Source organism: Phaenicophaeus curvirostris, chromosome 11, assembly GCF_032191515.1.
Source record: "Phaenicophaeus curvirostris isolate KB17595 chromosome 11, BPBGC_Pcur_1.0, whole genome shotgun sequence".
Classification (NCBI taxonomy): Eukaryota; Metazoa; Chordata; class Aves; order Cuculiformes; family Cuculidae; genus Phaenicophaeus; species Phaenicophaeus curvirostris.
In genome coordinates, this window is record NC_091402.1 from 9,205,741 (window position 1) to 9,228,693 (window position 22,953).

The 22,953-nt window shown below is 39.9% G+C and overlaps 1 protein-coding gene across 1 annotated transcript in view; it reads right to left on the reverse strand.

Moving 5' to 3' along the window:
• The window catches only part of MDFIC2 (MyoD family inhibitor domain containing 2), a 45,549-nt gene that overhangs the window by 3,321 nt on the left and 19,275 nt on the right, over nt 1-22,953 (reverse strand). The window contains exons 3-5 of the mRNA XM_069866095.1: nt 16,364-16,402; nt 7,148-7,216; nt 1,544-1,765 (exon numbers count right to left, since the gene is read on the reverse strand). Of these exons, the coding sequence (XP_069722196.1) occupies nt 1,544-1,765; nt 7,148-7,216; nt 16,364-16,402 (330 nt within the window). The remainder of the gene's footprint in view (nt 1-1,543; nt 1,766-7,147; nt 7,217-16,363; nt 16,403-22,953) is intronic.

Genomic DNA, 22,953 nt, shown 5'->3' on the forward strand with positions numbered 1-22,953 from the left:
CACAAATTTGGCTTCCTTTGGTTTTCTTGGCTTCCTTCCAGCCCTTACCATTATTAATTGAGCACGGATTGGTGTTTTTTTTGTTAATTTCCTTCACTTTTAGCTTTCTAAGGAGTATGAAATCTGTTATTTGCATCACATGGTACATATCTGTGTGCCAGTAATGGTTGAGGGGCCTGATAAGACAGTCAACAAACTCAGAAATTAGTGAGTGTCTGGATTAGAGGACAAGTCCCTTAAGTGAAATAAATACTTCAGATCCTTCAATGGAATTAAATGTATTCTAATAGCTATATTAGAGACATCCTTTTTATTACAGGATCAGTGATACAATAGAGACGGGAATGGTTCCTGGAGAGCATGGCGGTTTATTGTGTTGATCTATATTTAGAAATACTCAATTTAGGAATGATGCGCATGATAGATCTCAGATCCACTGTATATAATACACTAATCCATTATTGCAAAAGGCACACATAAGAAACTTCAAAAATGCTTCACAGAGGGCCTTTTTTTTCCACATCCACTGGAATAATCAGGAATAGCAGTTTCTCAGCATGATTCCACTAAAATCAGGGGTGTCATACTATTAGGTTAGTAGGAATCATAACCCTTGTTCTGTAATTAGTGTTCACTCCCCGTTCTATTCCTCAGCTCTTGGTTATACTATTGCACCTGAAACTCTTACAAAAAATAATGCACGTATTCAGCTCTTACACTGTGCTCTTATGCAACAGAAATGATCAGCTGCTTTTCTGAAAAGATAAGACAACTCTGATTAATAGCCCCAGAGCAAGTTATGTTTTAGCAATGCTAATTTGCAAAAATGCACTGTGCTGTTGAGTTCCTGCTGCAATTTTGGTTTATAAATACCTTTGATACTGTTTTGTTTTCAAATACGCTTTTTCAAAATGCAGAGCATACTGATCTAATCAAATGTCCTGTCCATGGATATCCACATGGACTAATCATCAGAGACATCAGGACAGAGCATGAAGAGAATTCCTCATCCTGACACATGAGTTTGGCAGTTATAGGCAGTATAGGAAAAGTTTGATGGTGGGTGAGCAGAATGGCAGGGATGAGTGTAATGATCTCTACGATAACTGCGTTATGAGACCATAGATATCACATGCAGACCACCAAACACAGCATATGTTCAGCATCCACAGCGCCTGTTGAGCTACCAACAGTAAAAGCAACAGCCTGTGCTACTGGGTCCGCGTGAGAGACTCTATTTCTGATACCGACACCAACACCTCAGTGCAAACACTCATTATAAAAAGTGCAAATACACAATAGCTCCATAGGCTCCAATGTCCTCTTCAATGACTTAAATGTCACCAACAATTTAAGATCATCTTCTGCACATTCTCACCTATCACAAAAATGTCTGCAGGACAACTTAATGCTACTTTTGGCTATGTTCTTGAGCATCTTGATCAGCATGTAAACTTTTATTTCAAGTTAGATACACACAGTGCTCTTGCAATGGGCATTATTTAGAAATCAGCTTAAATGTGATCTGTTTTATAAAACATACCGTCACTGTCTCTCTGATGTACTGATGCGTCATCTTCAATGTAAGTGAATTCTCTGCATTTCTCCAGGGAAGCAATGGATGATGTGCTTGTATTTGACAATTTCTTCTCATTTTTGGTGCCCTTTGATGAAGTGCCTGTGATGCTGAATTCTGTGACTGAACTCACAACAATGCCTTTCATAGGTTTTTCATCTGTATGTTTTTCATTTGTAAGCTGATTGTCTGGTGGGATTAGATAAAAAAAAAAAAGACTTGTTTGCAATACTAAGACAAAGATCTGAAAGAATAACATATGCAGAATTTCCAAGCCTACAGTTGTTTACTTCTAAGGCCTAACCCTACTTACCTACTGATTTCAGTCTCTACACAAGTAACGTTTATTCAAAGAATAAGTATTTGTAAACTTGCATTCTAAGGTTTTCTCTTAAACCCAGTGGACTCAAAGCCTAAGTAATAATTCACTTCCACTGGGTGGGATCAGGCTAGGAGAGAGAACAGAACTATTGCGTCAGTCAAAATCTATTTTGAGTGTGATATCCTCACTTTTGTTTGTGATATAAAAGAAAGCAAAACAATTATCATGTTATTTTTCAACAGCAGCTCTGTTTTGCCAAATCTACAGCCAACAATGTGTGTGTAGGTGGTACCTGGATGCAGATGTGCCAGCTCACCATGTCTCATAATCTTGTACCAAAGCAAGCCAGATGGTCTCTGTTTAACATACAGATTCATTATTTCATAACTTCATCCACATTTGTGTTGTTGGCCTGGAAGCCAACTGAAAAATGGGATACTTCACATGCTGTCAGCATGCCAGAGAGGCAGCTCAAAAACCAGAGGGAGAGCTTAATTTTAAGCCTTAACTAGGGGAAAGGTTAAGAAGAGTTCTGAGCTCAATTTATTCTTGAAGAACTTCTGAGACTCAGATAAACACGTCTTGATATATAGCTTCACTTACTCTCCAAAATGATCAAGAGGCCAAGAAACAGAGTCATTGCCTCTATGGCTACGCTGATAAAACCTCATCAGTTCTTATCTACAGCTGATTAAGTCCTGCACCTCACATCAAGCACAGCCTCACTTTTTATCTTACTTAAATCTTGTGATATACTTGCTCTGAGCTATATACAGAAAATCAATCTTTACAAACATCTCTGATTTGCAAACATTACTTTCTGAGAGGAATAGTAAGTGTACTAAAGCAGTTAGTCTGCATTATTCTGCAAGGAGCCATAAGAGACACCCTACATATCTCTTATTTCTCAGGTACCTTTGACCCTGACATATATTAAAGAAAAGCCAAGAAAAGGTTGATGGAGAGCAAAACCTTGATGAGACTGAAGTTTTATCCCATAGTACCCTTGCAGACAAAAGAAGGAAAAGTGGATGGGATGAGTGGATTGCAAGGTAGGTGAAAATCACCGGGACCATTGGGCTCAAAGTGGGGAAGCAAGGATTTGGAGTCAAGCTTGTCTCTGTATCAAGTCCAGTGAAGACTAGCAAGGTGATGAGGGGTCTGGAGCACCTGATGTATAAGGAAAGGGTGAGGGACCTAGTCTTGGTTGGCTGGGAGAAGAGAAGGCAAAGCATGGTGCTAGATGCTGTTTTCCATTTCATTACCAGGGTAATGGAGAAGCCAGACCTAAACTCCTCCCAGCAGCACACAGAGGTGCCACTGTCAAGAGCTGCAACAAATGCAATTGGGATTGCATACAGGAACAAATTCTTCATCACGGGAGGTGTAAAGCACTGGGGCAGCCCCCAGCAAGGCTGGAGAAGTGGGTAGAGGTCAGCTGGGTGTGGACCTGCTCTTACTGCAGAATTATCCTTATTTACGGCAAAGGCCACGTGAGGTGATGGCTAGAAGTCTCTTCCAATATATTTTTTCTATGATTTGTATGGTTTTGTTTACTTACAGAATGAGTGAGGAATTAATTAAATTTTTACTCACAGTCAGATTTTATGCCGTTTTAGATCATCTTCATGTGGTAAAATATGTAGAAGCAGAGAAGCTGGGTAGAAGTTAGCAAAGTAAGACCTTGGGACAGGATAAGAAGAAATACTAAGCTATCATTTTTTATTTTAACTTTAAATCACTGCTTTAAAAATGTGTATTGGTGGATGTTTTGGCTTGATTTTGAACTTGGAAGAAAGATAAAGTCATAAATCCAAGTCTTACGAGGAGCAGCTGAGGGAGCTGGGGTTGTTTAGCCTTTAGAAGAGGAAGCTGAGGGGAGACCTTATTGCTCTCTACAACTACCTGAAAGGAGGTTGTAGAGAGGAGGGAGCTGGCCTCTTCTCCCAAGTGGCAGGGATTAGGACAAGGGACGATGGCTTCAAGACCCACTAGGGGAGGTTCAGGCTGAACATCAGAAAAAAATTTTTCACAGAAAGGGTCTTTGGGCACTGGAACAGGCTGCCCAGGGAGGGGGTTGAGTCACCATCCCTGGGGGTATTGTAAAGATGCGTAGATGAGGTGCTCAGGGACATCGTTTAGTGGTTGATAGGAATGGTTGGACTCAATGATCCTGGGGGTCTTTTCCAACCTAGTGATTCTGCGTGAAATACTATGAAGGAAATGTGGATCTTCCCTATTCTGGAGAGTTTACACGTTGGCCTAGGTGGGGAATGACTGACAGGATAGAGAGAAATGGAAGGAAGGAGACAGTAAGTGCAGTGGCACAGAGAGGAGTTTCACAAACCTGTAAATGTCAGTTTTTTGTGATGTTATGATGAAGGAAATCTACAGGTGAGATTTGGAAAGGGCAGTGGCTCCTCTGCGTGTGAACCAGCAGCGCAAAACACAGTAGTGCTCTCTGGCATCCTGGGCAAAGCATGTCTGATTTTTCCCATCTGTGATAATTTGTTGATGGTTTCCCCCCACCAGGTAAGTAAATATAGCTTCCCCCTCTGATTTCTTGGCCAGCCTCCTGAGCCCAAAATGTGAAAATTCATGCATTTTGGATGTGCTTACATGTACAGTAACCACTGTTTTCCAGTGTTTAGAAATCAATGGCATAAGACAGTTCTTCCTGCACTTTTTTTCAATAACATGCTGTTTCCAGGAAAAGTTGTGCTAACTGAAGCAGCAGAGTTCTGGAGGATGCGATGTCCCATTTATGCATTGTATTTATTGGATAATAATTGATTTGTGAGTCCAAATACACATGCCCCACCTGTTATTCAGGTGCCAATCTTCCAAATGGATCTTGTCTGTCCAGGCAGAGCACTGGCTAAGCAGTTGAATACACATGGATCAGGCTAAAAGGTCTGGGCAAGAATGATGACTTCTATATTTTTCCACTTTCAAAATTGGCCCAGAAGTCTAAACCAGATGTATTTTAAATTGCAATATATATGTTGAATTCTCCATTTCTGCAACAATACAATAGCCCACAGAATGCATTTAAGCATTCAATAAACGAGACTGAAAAAAATCAGACGGAAGTAATCAGTAAATGCCAGACTAACATTCTGACTTCTACTATTCATGCTTCGACTCAATTTTTATTCTTGAAGTGCTGTTGAAGAGAAATCAAAACCAGAAATAGAAAGGCATAGACATAACCTGAATTTTTCAATACAGCACCATCAAACAAAAGGGTAACAAAAGCTGTCATTCAAGGACTCTTCTGTTTGTTAAAGCATACTACATCTTTGAAAATACAGTGCATTTTAGTGTCAGACTCTTAGTTTGAAAAGCTCCCTTTAAGTAATGTTATACTTGTCTTGTACAGCTAGATCAAGTCTTCATGCAATCACCATAACAAGCAACTTGCTATGACAAGCGAGATCCTTGCTTCCAGAAAACAGTGTGATAGAGGCTAAAGCAGTGCACAATTATAGGTCTCCATTTCATTTTTATGCAATTACCTTCAGTTCAGCAGTGGGTCCATCTACATTATGTCTTTTATCAATTTAATGTTTGCATAAAGTGTCTTAAGAAATAAAGATTATGCTAGACCAGCATAAAAAAAAAAAGTGGTTAGCACTTTTTTTCTTTTACAGTTTGTTGTTGCATGGTACAGTAGTAGGTTGAGGGATTGGAACAAATAAGCGGAGCCAAATAGGCTTTAAAAATATATTATGTACAACAGATATTATTTATGATTACTGTTATATGAGAATGTAAAAAAAAATAAATCCCGTTAGAGATGGGCAGAGGCTCAAAATTTGTTACTGTCCTTTAAGAGCCTATGTTCAGTTTCAGTTATCCACAAATGCTTGTCTTTTTAATGTGTAGAAACCATCCAATGAAGTGAATTATAAGGCAAAAATAAGTATATCATGACGAATAAAGCTCACATTATTCAATGTTAGACTGTTAGGCAGAGGCAGTTAGAGGTAAACCTCCACTGTGGGTCTCTTCCAGCCTGGTGATTCGATGATTCTATGATTTTAAAATACTATCCTGAAGTAGCAACTTTCTTCCTCATACAGGGAAGCTGAGGTTTGCCTCAGCTGTTGCAGTAGAAGACTGGGATCGGTCACCCATGTTTGTTTTAAAGATAGAGTCTCAAAACACATGAAATTTCTATTTTTTTTAAGTGAGTGGTTTCGGTGGCTGACTACAGTGTGTAAATTCATGGAAGCACAAAGAAAATCACTTACTTTCCCCTGATGCCAGCCACAGATCCCGCTGGTTAGTAGTGAGGAGCAGTGATACCAAGACTGGCATATACAGGAGCTTCCCTGACCCCTATTTCTCTTCATTGGCTCAGACACAAACCAGAGCCTTGCAGCCTTGGAGAACAGGAGGCTGGAGTTTCCTAGTGCCTTTTTGAAATTAGCTTTCGTAGAGTGGCATACAAGGGCTCTAAAACTGCTTTTGCAAGGAACAGGGGAAATAAGAGGTCCTCTGTTCTGCTGGATGGGGACTGCAGCAATATGGATAATGCCAGAAAGCTCTTTGGAACAACTGGTTAGGGAGAGGTGCCACTGAAAGAGAGGGAGGGGAACTGGTCTATCCCCTGATATAGGGCTCATACACACCTTATAAGCAAAGGACAACGGAGCCTTTGGCTCTACTGGCTAGTGGCATTTCTTCCCAATATATCCATGCAGTGGCCCTTTGCCTCACACCCCTGTGGCAAGGAGACCCAGGGGTTAAAAGTGAACTGTGTGGAAAACTCTAGAAGTTTAGTGCAACTTTTAAATTTCACCATGAGGCATTTTTGTATATCAGTGCAGCAAAAGAACCAAGGGAATGCCTGTCTTATCACCCTGCTGTTTGTTATCCCAAGCACTGCTGTCACTAACTGTCTATTTAATACATCCCACGCTCATCACTGAAAGGGCTGTGTGCCATGTCCATTCAGTCCTGAGAGGAAGAAGGCAGAGCTACAGCAGAGCTGATGGATGATAACTTGTAAGTATAAAGGCTTGAACTGAACTTGCTTGGTTTGAAAAGTCTCGTAGTAAAATGAAACCCAAACCCAGGTCTCAATGACTATATTTTAAAAAACGAAAAGGTAAAAAGCAAAAAACAACCAACCAAACTTTTTCTTGCCAGTCTAAAGGGCATAATTTGTCTGCCAGAAGCACTCAGAGGGCATGGCAGGAATGTCTGCACAGCATGACACACGCACGGGGCTAGCAGCTTACCTGGATGGTCCTCACTGCTCAGAGTCACCCCAGGGAGCACCGGGAGAGGCAGGGAGCTGGTACAGCTGTCTTGGTGGAAGAACAAAACAACATTGCAGAAGGGCACTGTAAATAAATGTGGTTTGGCACATGTATCGCCCCCAGCTGCTTAGTGACAGTCATTGACTTCAGGAGTTGCTGCCTTGGGGGAAAGTAGAAGCAAACGTGCTTCCTTGCAGGGGGAGGTTACATGGCACGGTTTTCTGTCCCTCCCTGTCTCATTTCTGGAAAGGAAGCCACAAGGAAAACAAATTTATGAGGGAGAAAGTTTCATCTCACAAGATGGGAAGAATATCACTGGCAAACAGAGAACTTCATGTTTCAGGTAGATACAGAAAATTTGAGGGCCGGGAGCTGTGTGATGAAAGGTGGAGCATCATTCATGTTCAAACACCCCAGAAACCTTAGCTGAGGTTCCCAAATCATCAGCAAAGGAGATGAGAGGAAATTGCAGCCCAGACTCCAACCTCCATGGCTTAGGCATCTTGATGGACAAGATGTCCAAGGTCCTTGTGGTGGCAGGCTCAGGTCCCAACGTGGGTGCTGAGATCCTTCACCTTTGCTGTGCTTGCCAGGCCATCCATTCCATGCATAGGGTTTGGAGTCTTAGATCTTCCTTCCTTCTCCCTCTCAGGGTCAGGAAGGCAAAGTAGGAGGGGGTGTGGGACTATCCCTGGAGTGAGTGTAGCAGATGGAGTGAACTTCATGAGAACTCCTCTCATCCAGGTAGGTGAGGTCAAAGGGAAAGTGGGCACAGCATCATAGCCAATCTGAAACAAGCTGCTCTAGAGAAATATATCATGGGTGCTTTCAGTTTCATGCCCATTACATTTTGCTGAGCTCAGGTGTAAGGATACAGAGGATTTAGAGACTGTTTATTTTTGTCACAGGGAAGCAGGAAATAGTACACAAGGCTATAAATATATTTTGGAGTTCATATGACATCATGAACCTGTGCAAATGTTTCTTCTCAGATTTATGATGATGGACTACTAATTCACAGGAGCTTTGGGTTTAATTTTCTTTTGCTGTTGCAGTAACAAACCTAATGGTGCAATCCATGGAGGGGGGATTTTATCAATAGTGAATTTTTGACCCCATCACATAAGTTGTAACTTCATGAATTAGTGACCCAGCTGACTGTAAAGTCTTCTATAGGCTTATTATAAATCTATCACAGGACTGGCAAAAAATTTTGGCCCAGATCCTAAACTCTGACAGGCATGTGTTGATGGACTGCATAGCAAGCACTTCCACTAGTATTTCTCACTAATTATACCATATATTTTAAAAAATGAATGAAGCCAATGTTTATATGCAGCTTTAACTGCGTTTGATATAAGAAAGCAACACAATCCCTAATAAATTTTCACCTTCAACATTTCTATTCATTATAATTTTTACCATGATGAATGAAGTTAGAACTGGAGAGGGAGGGGGTTCATCTTGAAATCTGTTCAGTGAATGACTGAATTTACTTCCCTTCCCCAACTTGTGTTGAGGAAGGAGGGAACAGATGGACACAGGAAGAAGAGGGAGGCGAGAGCAGAACGAAGGAGATGGGTGAGGAACAGATGGAGTCGGGGGAAAGCGAAGAGGAGAGTCAGCAAGGATGGTAGCAAAGTTTTCCACTTGACCTTGAGTTGAAACTAAGATCTGCATACACCATGGGGCTGCTAGATTTTGGGATGCATCTTTTTTTCTTTCTGTGGCACTTACGTCTCAAAGTCTTGTGAGCCATTCTGGCAGTCCATTCCATTCCAAGGGTTTTGCAGAAACAGAACCTAGCTTGTCCCAAGGGGGCAGCTGCTGCAGAAAGGCACCTGCACTGTGTTCAAGCACCATTGGTAATGGCAGGGGAGAAATGACTGCAAATGCAGTACCCAGAATGGTCTGGAGTTGTGTAAGTCTCCCAGGCTTCCCAGTCAACCCAAAAATCAGAGCTTATGATTCTGAAGAGGTGTCCTACACCCTGTTTCATGTTAGTATCCAATGGCTGAAATACTCAAACCAATTTATGATTTTACCTGCTTGAAGTAAGACATTCCAAATGGCTTGATTTTCAGAATATGCTGAGAGTCTGTGCTTTGAGGTGTGTTAAATTGTATAGCCCAAAATCACTAGTAAATCCTGGAGAATCTTGACTATATTCTTAATTCTATAAAATTGCCTGCATACAGTCCATTTGTTCTGGCTTTGCTAACTGAAGAATGGAAGAGGTGAAAGTTAAATATTGGCCATGTGTGTCATTCCCTTTGAAGAAAATGGGAGCCATGTGCACTCGCCTAACAGCAAAATTTGGCCCCAACTATGATTTCACAGCTGGGTCCTAAATTCAGGAATGCCAAAGCACTAAATGACTCAATTGGAGTAATCTGATCAATGCTGTATTTTCACTGTGGATTTAAATTGCACACCCAGCAAGAGCAGAGTTAGTTTTCTTCTCTTTCAAAATAATTTTCCTCTGCAGATTTGATAGGATAAACATGATGTTTTGCTCTTATCACACAAATAAGTGAAATAGCAGAAAATGTATGTCAAATGAAATTTACAGCATTACGTCATTTTTACTTTTTGGAGGCTGTTTAAGAAAATGGCTTCATAATTTTAACTGAATAAAAGGTTCCTTTAAAGGATTTCAGTAGGTGACATGAAAAATGTTAATATGAATGATCAAGACAATGGAGGTTAAAACTGTTTTGAAAATATGTTTCTTTTATAGATCTCAGCTGTTGGAAGAGTTACAGAATAAATATACAGTAGTGCTGACATTCAGTGCTGTTTCATCTTAGCAAAAGATTTTTTAATAAAGAAAATTCTTTTCAAGGAATGCTTTCTGCAGCCAGTCTTCAAAAAGAGGTTTCCCCCCTTGTAGTTTAATAAAATTAAAGTAATTTATGTCATATTGATATGTCGATATGTTTTTCAATAAACTTTTCACAGAGATTTTTTTTAAAATTCTCTTCACTTTAAAAATTATAATTATATGTCTTCCTCCCACTTTGAAAATGGCACAAGGTGCTCATTTGCAGAGCTCTACTGTTCAAATCTTCACTGAGAATAGAAATGTCATGACTCAGTTAACAATGCTTTATTATTCACATTGATCTTTTTTTATAGTGTTCTTTATCTCAAAAACATTGTAAATCAGATATCTTCCTCCCACTCTTTTGTTCATTTGCAAATTTTTATTATTCTAGTTTAAAAAAGCAGTGGAGTGTCAAGAGTCAGTGTATATTGTTTATGTTCTTTTTTGCTTTAAATTACTTTTAACTATAATAAGTAAGATGTACAGCAGGAAAAAAAAGCTGGATTTAAGGATGCTTAAAAAAGAATTGAAGGGATCAGTGTGAATTTTCTGCTGCTCACTTACACTTCAGGGTTGTAATGGACTTCGCAAGACCAAACGCTTTATGAAAAGTTTTTTATGTGCTAATTCCAAAGTCCCTATTGCAGCAGACAATGTCAGCTGCATCAGACACAGGACATAATTTGTGCTGTCAACAAACACAATAGCAAAATTCACAACTGCTTTTGTAGCATGTTCACTGAATGGTTTACAGGTGCCTGCCCTGCACTCTCCATCGCTCTGTGTCGGAGAGATCCTGGCGCCAGATCCTCAAGAACCCTCGGCTGATAAGCACCAAGATAAATCATTGGATTTTCACAGGAATCTCACAACTTTGGTATCAAGGGTTAACTGTAGCAGAAACGTAACCTTAGCTGGTCAACAGGCAATGCAGTCACTGAAACCCATGGGTCAGGGTGTGGGACAGAGCCACACATCCTCTGGGAGAGCAGGACCAGAGCCTTCAGAGTTTGTTTCTAGATTGGATCTTCCATATTCTCCTCCAGCCATTGTTTTCTTTCCTACCAAGTTTTCCTTTATGTCTGTATATGTCCTGGCTCTTGTAACTGTATGAAATGGCATCCATGAAGAAAATCTATAAGAATAATTGAGCATTGTCCAGAGAACAGCAGGATCTTATGGAATTTCATGTACTGCTTGCTGATAGGTTAGTTGTTTTTTCTTTTCTTTTGCTTCTTTTGAATTAATTTCCTCCAGTTTATGATCAAGGCATCCTGGCACCCTGTTGTTAGCCCAGCAGCTCTTGAAAGTGATCTTACTTTCTGGGACTCTCTGAGAAGAAGTGGCTGTTTCTGAGGTTGAATCTAAGCCCCAGACTGGATTTTTGGATCATGTATGTGGTGTGGCAGCCCTGTTTCATGAAACAGCCATAAAAAGCTTTTGTAAAGAAAAAGAAAGTATTCTTTCCATGTTCTTTTGTTTCTTTCTTTCTGTTTCAAGGCTGTACTCACCTGACATTTTGCTAAAAAGGATAATTAAATAAACTCAGAGCAAGCAAAGTCTCAAACTGAACCCAAACTGAAAACATGTAGTCCTGCCTGTCCAGCTCCAAGTGGAGGGGTAAGGAACTGTTTGTTTTCATTGATGTCAGTAGGTCACCCCAACATTCATAGGGCCATACCAGTCCCTGAACCCTCTCTGGGCTTCAGGGATCTGGAATGCACAGCCCCACACAGAGCCCCCAAGGCCACCCTGCTGATAAGACTGCATGGACGCCCCACAGCAGGTACTGGGGCAGGTGCATCCTAGTATTCATGAACAGCTGCTTGTTGTATTGCAGGGATAACTCAAAACTCTCAAATTCTCTTTATTCCTCACACCACTGTGTGAAGCTGGACATTTTGATGCATTACCTTATCTGAATTGATGGTGTTGTTTTCAAATTAAAGAAAAAAGAAATATTATTATTATTAAAGTCCTTGCCTCAACAGAATTACTGCATTAATTCAGTCTTCCTTCCTTCCTCTCATGGCTAATTACTCACCGCATCAATAAGGTTAACACTGTCTCCAATATCATGAAGTTCCAGAAACAAAATCCTAATCAGAATGGAGTAGCCAGAAGTGGACAAGGCTTTATTTAATACACTCGCACAGCAACTAGAGGTAGGTCTCACCTAGGCTTGTGTAATTGTTCACTCTGTTTAGTTTGGAAAATTTATAGGTGATGTAAAGCAGAAGATACTAAGTTTATTACAAAAGAATATTTTCCACGGTAAAATCTGTGTCATTAAATTTGGAAAGCACTTAAAATTCTCAGCTTTATTTTTGGTAAGCACTCTCTATTGAAGCATGAAAATATCAGCAGGATCTAGGCAGAATTTGTGAAGTTTCCAATGAAAAGAGAGCAACTGTGCCACTTCCTGAATGACACTGAAGTTATGTGCCAAGGGTTTATTCCCAAAGCAGGTATTACACAAGGTTATGGTCACAAAGATATCCTTGCACAGCATTAATGCCAGAAGAGCTGAGGTTTTCAGCGTTTTGATTTGGAGGGGAGAAACACCATCAAACCCACATATATTCTTAAAATATATCCAAACAGTTTAAACATCATCAAATAGAGCTGTAAATCACATAAGACACAGCATTTCTCATAGATGGTCTTTACGGCTCTATTCGTGGTAAACTGGCATGTGATGATATATGACTACGAAACCCCATGTCTTCTAGTAAGTTATAAAAGCTTTTCTTTGATTTAAATCCAACGATGAGTGGCAATCTGTGGGTAGTTTAGGTCTTCTAGGGACTTGCCTAGCAAACGCTTCCATTTGTTTCACTTCCCTCTGTGTGCTGTCCTGGAACACCACTAGGAGCTGGACCTGACCACTAGAGCAAACATTATTAATCCTATTATCAACTGAGCATTCCTGGATGCCTGATCCTGTATCAGCAAATGTCAACGGAAAAAGTTCCAGGGAACTAAACAAATGAGACTCCAAAACAATCTCCAATATCACAGAATCATTTAGGTTGGAAAGGACCTGTAAGATCATCAAGCCTGATCATAAACCTGACTACGAAGTCTGTAACTAAACCATGCCCCTAAGCACCTCATCTACATGTCTTTTACATTTCTCCAGGGAGGAGGACTCAACCACTTCCCTGGGCAGCCTGTTCCAGTGCTTGATAACCTTTCTTGCGAATTAATATTTCCTAATATCATTCTAAACCTCCCCTGGGGCAAGTTGAGTCCATTTCCTCTCATCCTATTACTTGTTACTTAGAAGAAGAGACCAACACTACAAACTCCTTTCAGGGAGCTGCAGACAGTGACAAGGTCTCCCTCAGACCCCTTTTCTCCAGACTAAACAGTCCCAGTTTCCTAAGCTGCTCCCTATAACCCTTGTGCTGCAGACTTTTCACCACCTTCATTATCCCTCTCTGGACATGCTCCAGCAGCTCAGTGTCTTTCTTGTAGTAAGGTAGGCTTCTCTGATTTGCTTTGCTGTTTACCTCAGAAAGAGTCCTAGGCAAAGCAATTAGCAATATTTGAAGCAGAAGGTGTATCATGCCACACATCTTTTCACAAAATATTTTTTTCCTGGGGGACACTGAAGATGCAGAACATCTGTTCCACAGGCACACAGATGACATTCACTGTTCCTTAATTATGTAATAAGTACTTTTAGGACAGTGTAGTCTCACTGACTTTGGCAAAGGCAAACATGGTAACTGTTCTGCTAACAGTATTAAATACACTCCTCTTGCTGTGCAGTGGAAGGATGTGTTTAAACTCGCAGTCTATCACTATTCCTGGATAGTGTAGGAGAGTGCAGGAACACTCAAGATGTCTTTTCCTGTGTGTATTAACTTGTTCAGAACAAACTAGTGTTCTTAGAAAACATGAATCTTACGGCAGAAGAAAGTTTCCTTCATGACTGTGCTACAAAGATTTCCAAACAGCTGCTGGTTCAATTTGGTGCATGAAATATTAGGTTCAGCTTGCTCACAGGTGCAAACACATAATTTCTTTTCACTGTGGCACCTTCACTGTGGTCATTTCCACCTGGCTTTGTAATGTTGGCAAATACAGTAGTAGCACAATGCCTTCATTGTGTGAACTTTCAGAGGAGAGCTGCAGGGTTCCTGCAACCCCGGTGAAATCCCAGCCTCTTACCAATGCCAGCTGTTTGTGCTGCTTTGCAATGAACCTCACTCCCAGGGAGTTTTTCTAGTGTCCAATGTGAGCAGTGAACACCAGAGATTTCAGGTGTTGCTAGGTGTAGGTCAGCATGCTCCCACCCACCTGTGGACCACACACAAGGGTCAAAGGGTTGGCTGGGCAACCTTCAGTGCACTGAGCTCACCAAAGCACTAGGAGCAGCAGTCCTTGTCTGTCCCCCATGTGACTTCCCAAGCATGAGGGTGGGTGAGAGTTCAACCCTCTCCCCAATACTTCCTTATACCAAAACTTTCACTGAAGCTTTTTCTCAAGGCTGAGGTGTACAACTCCTTCCAAGCAAGGAGGTCACAGCCCAGGCCCTGAGAGGAAAAAGTGAGTGTCAATGAAATGGAAGAGGTCTCACTGTTCTAATGCTGATATTAGACGAAATCTAACCCCCATTAATCCTTCAGAGCAGGTCCTCTGGTTTGTTCTTTTTTCATTCTATTCTGTATTCAAAGCAAGTACATTTTTTCTGTCACTATATCGCTATTGTTAACAACTATAAATGTATTAAAAACACAGGGGCATTTTAGTATGTGTATTGTGCATAAGAAATATTGTTACATGACAAGCTCCAATTGGCAAGTGAAAAGAGGTTTTATTGAAGGAAATAGCAGTAGCAAACAGTGAACTATGCAGAATAATGGTAATTGTTCCTTTAACATTGGCAGCGCACGTTCACTTAGTATGACTGCTCCTCTGTCTCTGCCTCATCCAGACCCAGAGGACCTGTTAGACAAGCAGGCAGCCACCTCTCTCTGGGATCAAGCTGTCAATGCAAACTTGCTTTCTTTCTGTTTCTTGGAGCTCAGCTATACCCCCAGAGCTCCTGAAGCTTTTCCTGAGTGAAAGCTTTAAAAAAGCCCCAGTCTAAATTACATCACACGAGCTGTTCTCTTCAGACTGACAGAACAAAAGCCGGGGGGCGGAGGAGGGATGGGCGACAGGGGGAATGCAAAAAGTACCATCCAAATGACTTCTGAGTTGCACAGCATGATTTACTTCCTTATGCTTTATCAGAACAGACTACCATTGTCTTCACCTTGCCTACCAAAGCCCCAGCAGTGTCCTCTAACTAGCAAAGAAATTTAGTGTTCTGTGTGTTTGCAGTACAAGGAGATACAGAGCTATTGGGTGGAGGCTTTTTGATTGCAATAACAGGGCACTGGATGCCCCATTAAGAAAGGTTCTAATGAGGGTATGGTGCTTTCCAAACTGTTTTAGATTAGCTAGTCTCTAACACATCCAGCTCACTCTTACTAAAAGAGCCCAGCCTGTGAGCATTGCACAGCCTGGTGTGCTCAAGCTTTAAGAAGTAACACCCCAAATAATGGTCATGCTGAGGACTATTGAAGCCAGCTGACAAAATCTGAGAGGTCTTTCAAGTTGGGTCCAGCTGGGACTCTCCAATTAAAGACCATCATCAGAAGTAAACTGAGCAAATAAGCATTATACACTTCTGCTGTGGCTGAGTAGGAAGTGCATAAATCCACCTATGCCTTCCTTCTAAATGCTTTCAGGTGGTACTAAATAGATGGAGGATCTTTAACAAGGAAAACATCCTCAGCTGGGAAGGGAGGGCCCTGGGCCTGCCTCCTTATTCAGCAGATAAATAAAGGTATGAAGAAGAGAAGAACAATGTTATGTCTGCTTTTCAGGTAAGGGGTAAAGTCAGTAGGTTTTGTAAAGTGGCTTGGTTTCAGTTTAGGGGTTACCTAATCCCAAAGTAGTTGACTGAGATCTTGCAAATTGAAGCAAGGAGGTTTTGTTTGGCCCTGTTGGTGTTCTTATTCAATTTTTATAAGAAAAGGGTTGGGAGTTTAACAGCTTGTCATTGTCATCCTCAAAAGCTTAGAGGTTTAGCCCACCACACAGCACTTGTGATTCTGCTGTTTTGAGTAAGCTATAAAATGTTTGCTTAAGTAATTAATACAAAGAAGAGTCTCATCTTAAAGTTGAGCTGAAATCTGAAACAGATCGTGAGTTGGTAATAAGGAAAAAAAGTTGCTCACATCCCTCATAGAATTAGAATAATTCAGCTCACTTTCTTACATAACAGGGGCTGCTTCAGTAGGCACAAAGTTGTAGTGCTGTGCCCTGTGCTCTGTGAGGAGAAGGAACTGAGAAGGTGAGGGACTTACCTGATCCTCCAAGGGGTTGTAGAATGGGGCTGTCCAGTTCTGGAAAACAAGAATAAGAGAGGAGGGCTTTGCTAAACAGGAAAAACTCCGCAGCTGGTGAGATGGCTTTGTTGTCCTGCACAGGCACCTGTATCTTTTAAACTGCTCAGAAACTGTATTGTTATCAGAGGAAGGAGCAAAGCCAACCTATTGGGCTTGGATATTTTCTTCCTTAATTGACTTCACAAGTATTGAAAAAATAGCTCTTAATAGAAATTGGGGGATGCCTTTTCTTAAGGATTCAGTGTCCTCTGGCCTCTCACTGAGATGACTTTATTTTCTTTCTGCACAGGCACTTTTCTTGTGGTCGATATGACTTGCCTTACCCAGAGAAACAATGAATGCCTGAGGATCCTGACTTGCTAATGCAGCGTTCACCTCTGAGCTTCTGAGTGAGTAAAGCTGACTTTTTTAACAATGTCTTTCTGGTGACTGATATCAGAGTTGATTTTGCACACCTGATCAGTGAAATGCCTTTGCCTTGATCTATAAGGGACAGTCCTAATGCCCATTAAAGCTGACGGAAGTGTTTGGCTTCAGAGCATACTATATCAGGTGTGGTATCTGCTTTCTATGCTAAATCATGAAAATCTTAATTAGGCAGAATGTTTATTAAAATAATTGCAACAGAAGAAAGCAGTGGTAATCAACCTGAATACAGACTTCATCGCTCTTTGGTAGGAACATGGACACGATGAAGCAACGGTACATATGAAGATGCTGGTCTTACAGATTTTGAAGCTAGTGGAATAAATGAGTAAACACAAGCTCTGTAGTACCTGTAGCCTAGTTTTCTGAATCATATATTTAACAAATAATGGAGTTTCAAGTTTAGCTTGACAACGCTTCCTTCACTTCTAGGTGTATTAGGGCTTTGCAGTGCTGCATGGTTTGGGGCTGTACATACAGAATTATTTGCTCTCATCAGGACCAAGGTCTGGAGAGTTTACATAGAAACTTGTAGATAACTGTCCTCCCTTTTCTCTAAGTATGTGCAAGACAAGCTTTATGCTCTCTTGGAGTTTTACTAAAAAGAGAATAGAAATGTATGCTTTCTTCAGTGTGTTTATTTTAAGGCATGATTCTTCTGGGAAGCATGATTTGTTTATGTCTTTCCATAACAAATGACGATGGTTAAAGTTGCATTTCTGCCAGCCTCTTTCTAAGTGGTTTCAAGTAGTTTACTTGAAGAGAAATTATTTTATCTGCCACAGCATATAAGGCAGCTCTGAGGTAGAGTCTCTCTTGCACAAAATAAGACAATTGAACATTAGCTTAAGGCGGGAAACTTAAGGCCCAATAGACAGTAGGGTCACAAGTCCCACTTGTGTCCTACACACAAGTCCAAGTGTGCTGTACCTGAAGAAAATAATAAATTGCTTGACTTTTCCCTTTCTGATGCTACCAGAAAGACTGGTAAAGGCTAACAATCTCAGCTGCCCAGTGGAGGTGGTGTCCATCCTGGCTTCCTAATTGTATATAATTACTTGGGTATTGAAGCTGCATGTCTAAGTTAACCTGTACTCTATAAATGCAGTTATCAATGACTTGTGGTTGTCTTGTTCAGCTTCAGAAAGAGCCTTAATTTTTTTGTTATGCAGTAAACTTCTACAGCTATTACAGCTTATGGTCACTGGATAGCTACAGCAGGAGGGTCAAACTTTGGAATCTCTAATTTCTTTCCAGCCTGTAGGCTTCCTCCCCCTTCAAGTCTGTTTTCTATTCCTGCCAGTACCCTGCCTTCTGTTTAAAGGCATTAGTAATACCAAATAAAGCTAAAGATGCTTGTTGTAACAACTAAGTTGCTTCCTTTTTAATCAGAGCACACGTGCATGCCAGGTTTGGCATGAAAACTCTATGTGTCTGGTTTAGGGCACAGTAAGCTGATCATTTGTTAGAAGACTAGTGCATTGCGTATAACTTTGCTTTTAGTTGCACAGTATACTACGAGAGGGGTATGAGTATTGGCAATCTAAATTTTGCTTGGTTGGAGGTGGTGGAAATACAAAGAATGTGAAATAAAGGACTATTGCCATGTGTGCTAATTGTGGTCTGGTAGCAGCAGTTGTCTTGTAGCTAAGTGGCCATCTAAACCTTTTTTGGGGTGGCAATAAATTTTTAATAAAACTTCAAGAAATATATCTGTTTTCAAAGAGTAAAGATGCAGCAATCATTGTGACAGGTTTGCAGTCTGTTCCTGGTTGTCCTTTTGACTGGAGAGTTAGGGTTTCTAATTGTAAGGTTAAAGAATCCTTTTTATCTATCTCTTACCTCCTAATCATGTGCTAGACAGTATTGTTTTCCCTTCCTTTTGTCTTCTGTGGAAGGAGACAATCTCTGGCTCATGCGAACATCTTGTTAAAGTCTGTTGAGGATTAGGGGGTGTGACAGTTTCTTACTGAGCCTTTTTATTGGGGATTTTTGTGCCTGCTTTTCTGGGAGGTCTTTCAAATGTCTTTTATGTAGCAATCATTTCACTATTTCTTTGTTGTCTCAAATGTTGAAGCTGTATTATTCTCATCTGTTCCTGTTTATATACCATACTAGCTGGTCATAACAGTTTAGCTTGAAACTATTATCACACTGCGTGCTTCTGAACGGCAGGAGTTTTCCTGACTGCTGTAGGACAATTGCAAATTTGAGCTTTATTTTAAGGCATCTGAAGCTTTAATATGATTGTTTTGTACAAAATACTGTTAAAGAGGTTGCAGATAAAAAATAATGATCTAGGAGTTAGTTATTTCAAGTGCCTGCAGCTAGATACAGACATTTAAAATTCCTCATGCTTTAATTAGATGGGTTTGCTTTAGGATGGTGTTCATCGAATCAGCTGTAGCTGGTGTGATAGGTGTTCAGTCTGGCCTGAACTCCTACAATCATCAATGGAGGAAATGAGCCTGTCCTGCAAGTCATCCCATCTTGGCAGAAGAGTTTAAGCCAGCTCTCCCTACTCTCATCTCACAGCTGGCTACAGACAAAATATAGATAATCACCCTGACAAGAAACTCAGCTTATGGGTGACTAATCTTAACTAATACAAAGACTAATCTTGGCCAAAGAAATGAAAGAACTTTGCTTTTCACAAGGAAGCTGGAAAACTTTGGTAATTTCATGTTTCAGTTTCAGAAAGCTATGGGGTTGGTCAATGTACTTAAGTACAGGAAAAACACAAGGGTTTTGTTTCCTAAGATTTTTATTAAATCAATGTTTCTGTGTCTTGAGTGGCTTTCTTAAAGATATAAGTTCATGTGTCTTCTCTTAATGAGGTATTAAGTGCGTTATCGCTGGTTTCTCACGTTTATTTCTAACAATATATGAGCTCGGGTACTAGATGGGGAGATCTCAGATTCAATGCTAAGCAAGGAGCTGGGGTTATGTAGCCTTGCTGATGATGAAGGTAGTAAGGGCAGGTTTCTAAGCCATTAGTATGGAAAAGCTTGGGAGCATTGCCTTTACCTAATTTGAGTAAAACATTTGCACAAGATGCTGTTTAAATTTCATCTAGATAAGTTCTTACAGTATGCTGTTTAGCGAAATAAATATCTTCAGAGAGGAAGAAGCTACCTGCTTAGATGCTTCTTTTATCCAGTACTTTTCTGAAAGTGTTTTTTTTTTTTTCTCCCTATCAAAAATTTGCAACGTAGCATTTCTACCTGCCTTTACATGCAGCCTCTTTAGCCTAATTTTTGGTGTTTAAAGCAATATATAATATTGTGGAATTCCACACTTAACCACAAAATCCACCTTTCCAGTTATGATCTCAGTTTATTTTATATTGCAAGTCTTTTTCTTTTAGTATTTTGTGCACAGAATACTATGCAATGATATGGCACTGATGTTCACCAAAATTGTTTCATGCTGTACTTATTTCTATTCCTGTCTTCTGGATCAAATACAATACAACTGCAGACTAATACCACCTTTTAAAGCCTTTAATGTATTTATTTTCTTACTAGATTCACTGTATCCCCACTAACTTGTTCTATGCCTTATAGTTACGGGGAATCTTGTGGGACTGTCAAAGGGCATTATTTTCTATTGAAATAACAATTAAGATAACATGCAAACTAATATAGTAATCAAATAAACCTGACAAATAACGAAAACTTTTTTTAAAGCTGCAGTGGCATGCTAACAAATCTATTTGATCAATATATGGGATGTGAAAAAAGAGGAGACAAGATTGACTGATGAATAAAATGGAACTGACACAAATAGGCTGACAGCCAGTCGCAAGTCTCTTTAGGGCAAATGCAATTAACTTAGAATAATAGACTCAAATTTGATGGTTAGAAATGCATTTTTATTAACAATCACAGCCTGAATCATTATGCACTCTTATGAATAAAATTGTAGTTATACTGAAGTCTGTGTATACATGCATGCATGTACATAAAAAAAGCCCTCCTGAAGGAGAGCTTCATTTTTTCTGACAGAATAGCTGTATGAGATTTAAAATATAAAGCATACACAAGTATAAATCTAAATATTCAAACCAGTGATATCAAAATCACATATGTGGCGTGCTAGTATTAATAATAAAGGCAATAAGCATTGGTCCCAGGACTGCTTGTTCTTTTGGGATGTGAAATTGCAATCAGGGATTTACGGATTTCATTTTGAGGCAGAGAAGTCATTACTAGAAACATAAGCTCATTCTCTTTACTTTAATAGCTATTTTAAATCATTCATTTAGAAAATACATTAACTATTTATTGTATAGGCAGTACGTTTCTATTTGCATTCCATTTTCATGGTTTTTATAATCCTTTTTAACAAATTATTTTATTAAAAGAAGATTAGAATTAGCAAAAGGATCCTACCAATTTTTGAAAATGCTACTCTTGAAGAAGGATATTTCCCATTATTAACAGGTATGCAGTATTAAAACTTTAAAGGGAGGGAAGATATTCAATTGCTAATGTGTCCTTTTTCTTTTGACCTTCATTGCGGAGGCTGATTGCGATTTGTAAATTACTTTCAAAATTATTAATCTCATTTAATTTCTGAATAAATATGTAATCTTCTCTTTTTACCAAAAAAATCCTTGGGATTTAGATATGCAAAGAGCTGCCTGTAGGATATGTTATGGTCCAGTTGTCTCTTATTTGTGGGAAAAGATAAAATATACCACTTAATACCACGTAGAGTTTCTCTGCATTAGGAAAGTATAACATGAATATGAAACCATGATACTTGCAATGCTCAGAGCTTAAATATCTTGAAAAAGGTGTAATGGTAAGAAGTAAAACTGCACTGGGAATTATTTAAATCTAGTGTTCTCCAACTCAGTGTCCTTGATGGACTAGATGGTTACAAAAGAGGATGTGCTGCAGTTGCCTACAGCATGAAGAAGCTGGTATAAAACTTCATCATGGTTCTTACTTTCTGGTGTTGCTGAGCTAGATCCAAGAAGCAACCACACTTTTTTTTCCCCACTCCAAAGACTGTTTTAATCCTCCCTATTTCTCAGAAGGGAGAAGTATGCAGATGTACTGGGAAGGCAGACTGCCTAGTGTCTGGGAGAGGAGAGGCCCATGGAAACCATTAAGAATGGGGATAGCATGTGGCTGGGGAGCAGATATTTCTGGTAAACACCTAGTTTACCAGAAATTTCTAGGGCATTCATTGGATGCTATTTTGGGTTGCTGCCTCTAATTAGCTTTAGTCATTGTCCGATGGTTCTGTGGACATTCCAGCCTTTTTTTTCTCCTCCCATAATCTATTCTATATACTCACTGCAGCTCACCACAACATTTCGTGAGATGGCTTCTTGAATAGCTGGTATTATGTATTTTTAGAGAAAAGATAGAGGGTTCACATGTTCTTCTAGCACCACCAAACCTGGTGTATGCCTAAGAAGGGAATTGTGTGGCAGAGTCTGACATAGTGGTTATACTTCGACAGAAATTGTTGCAAAATGCTTGGAGACTAGGGCTGCTGAAGACTTCTTGTAGAACTGCTTGATGTAGTTGGAGTTTGAGTAGTCAAATTCTTGTTGTGTATTGAATTTCTCCTTGCCATCTCTGTAGATGTGTCACTGGAGATGGATGGGAGAAAAGTTACTTCTTCAATGTGAAGCCAGAAAAAGAATGTGCTCTTTTATGACCATACTTACTTAATATTTCACATGAGAAACAGGTCTTAAATAGCTTATATGAAAATTTTAGTAGGTAAGCCAACTAAGGAAGAAAGACTGGATGATGTGCTGATTTAAATGGGGGAAGCTTCTCTGTAGTCAATGTGCAACTAGTATAGGGAACTGGACCATGGTCCCAGTTCATCCATCTTGTTAGTTTTGGGCTACTGAAATATTCATGAACTCCATGCAATGTTCCCTCATGTTTGGTGATATAATGGAAAGGGGGCTCGGATCCTGCATGATGGTAGACTAATTCTCTACTGAGGTAATCATCAAATCAGTACAAGAATGACTCATTCTATCCATAAATATCTTGGGGCTTGCTTCTCATCACGTTTAAATTCATTCACACCAACCTCACCTCGTTTGCTTGAATGGACTTATTCCTGAGTTAGAATGATGCACATAA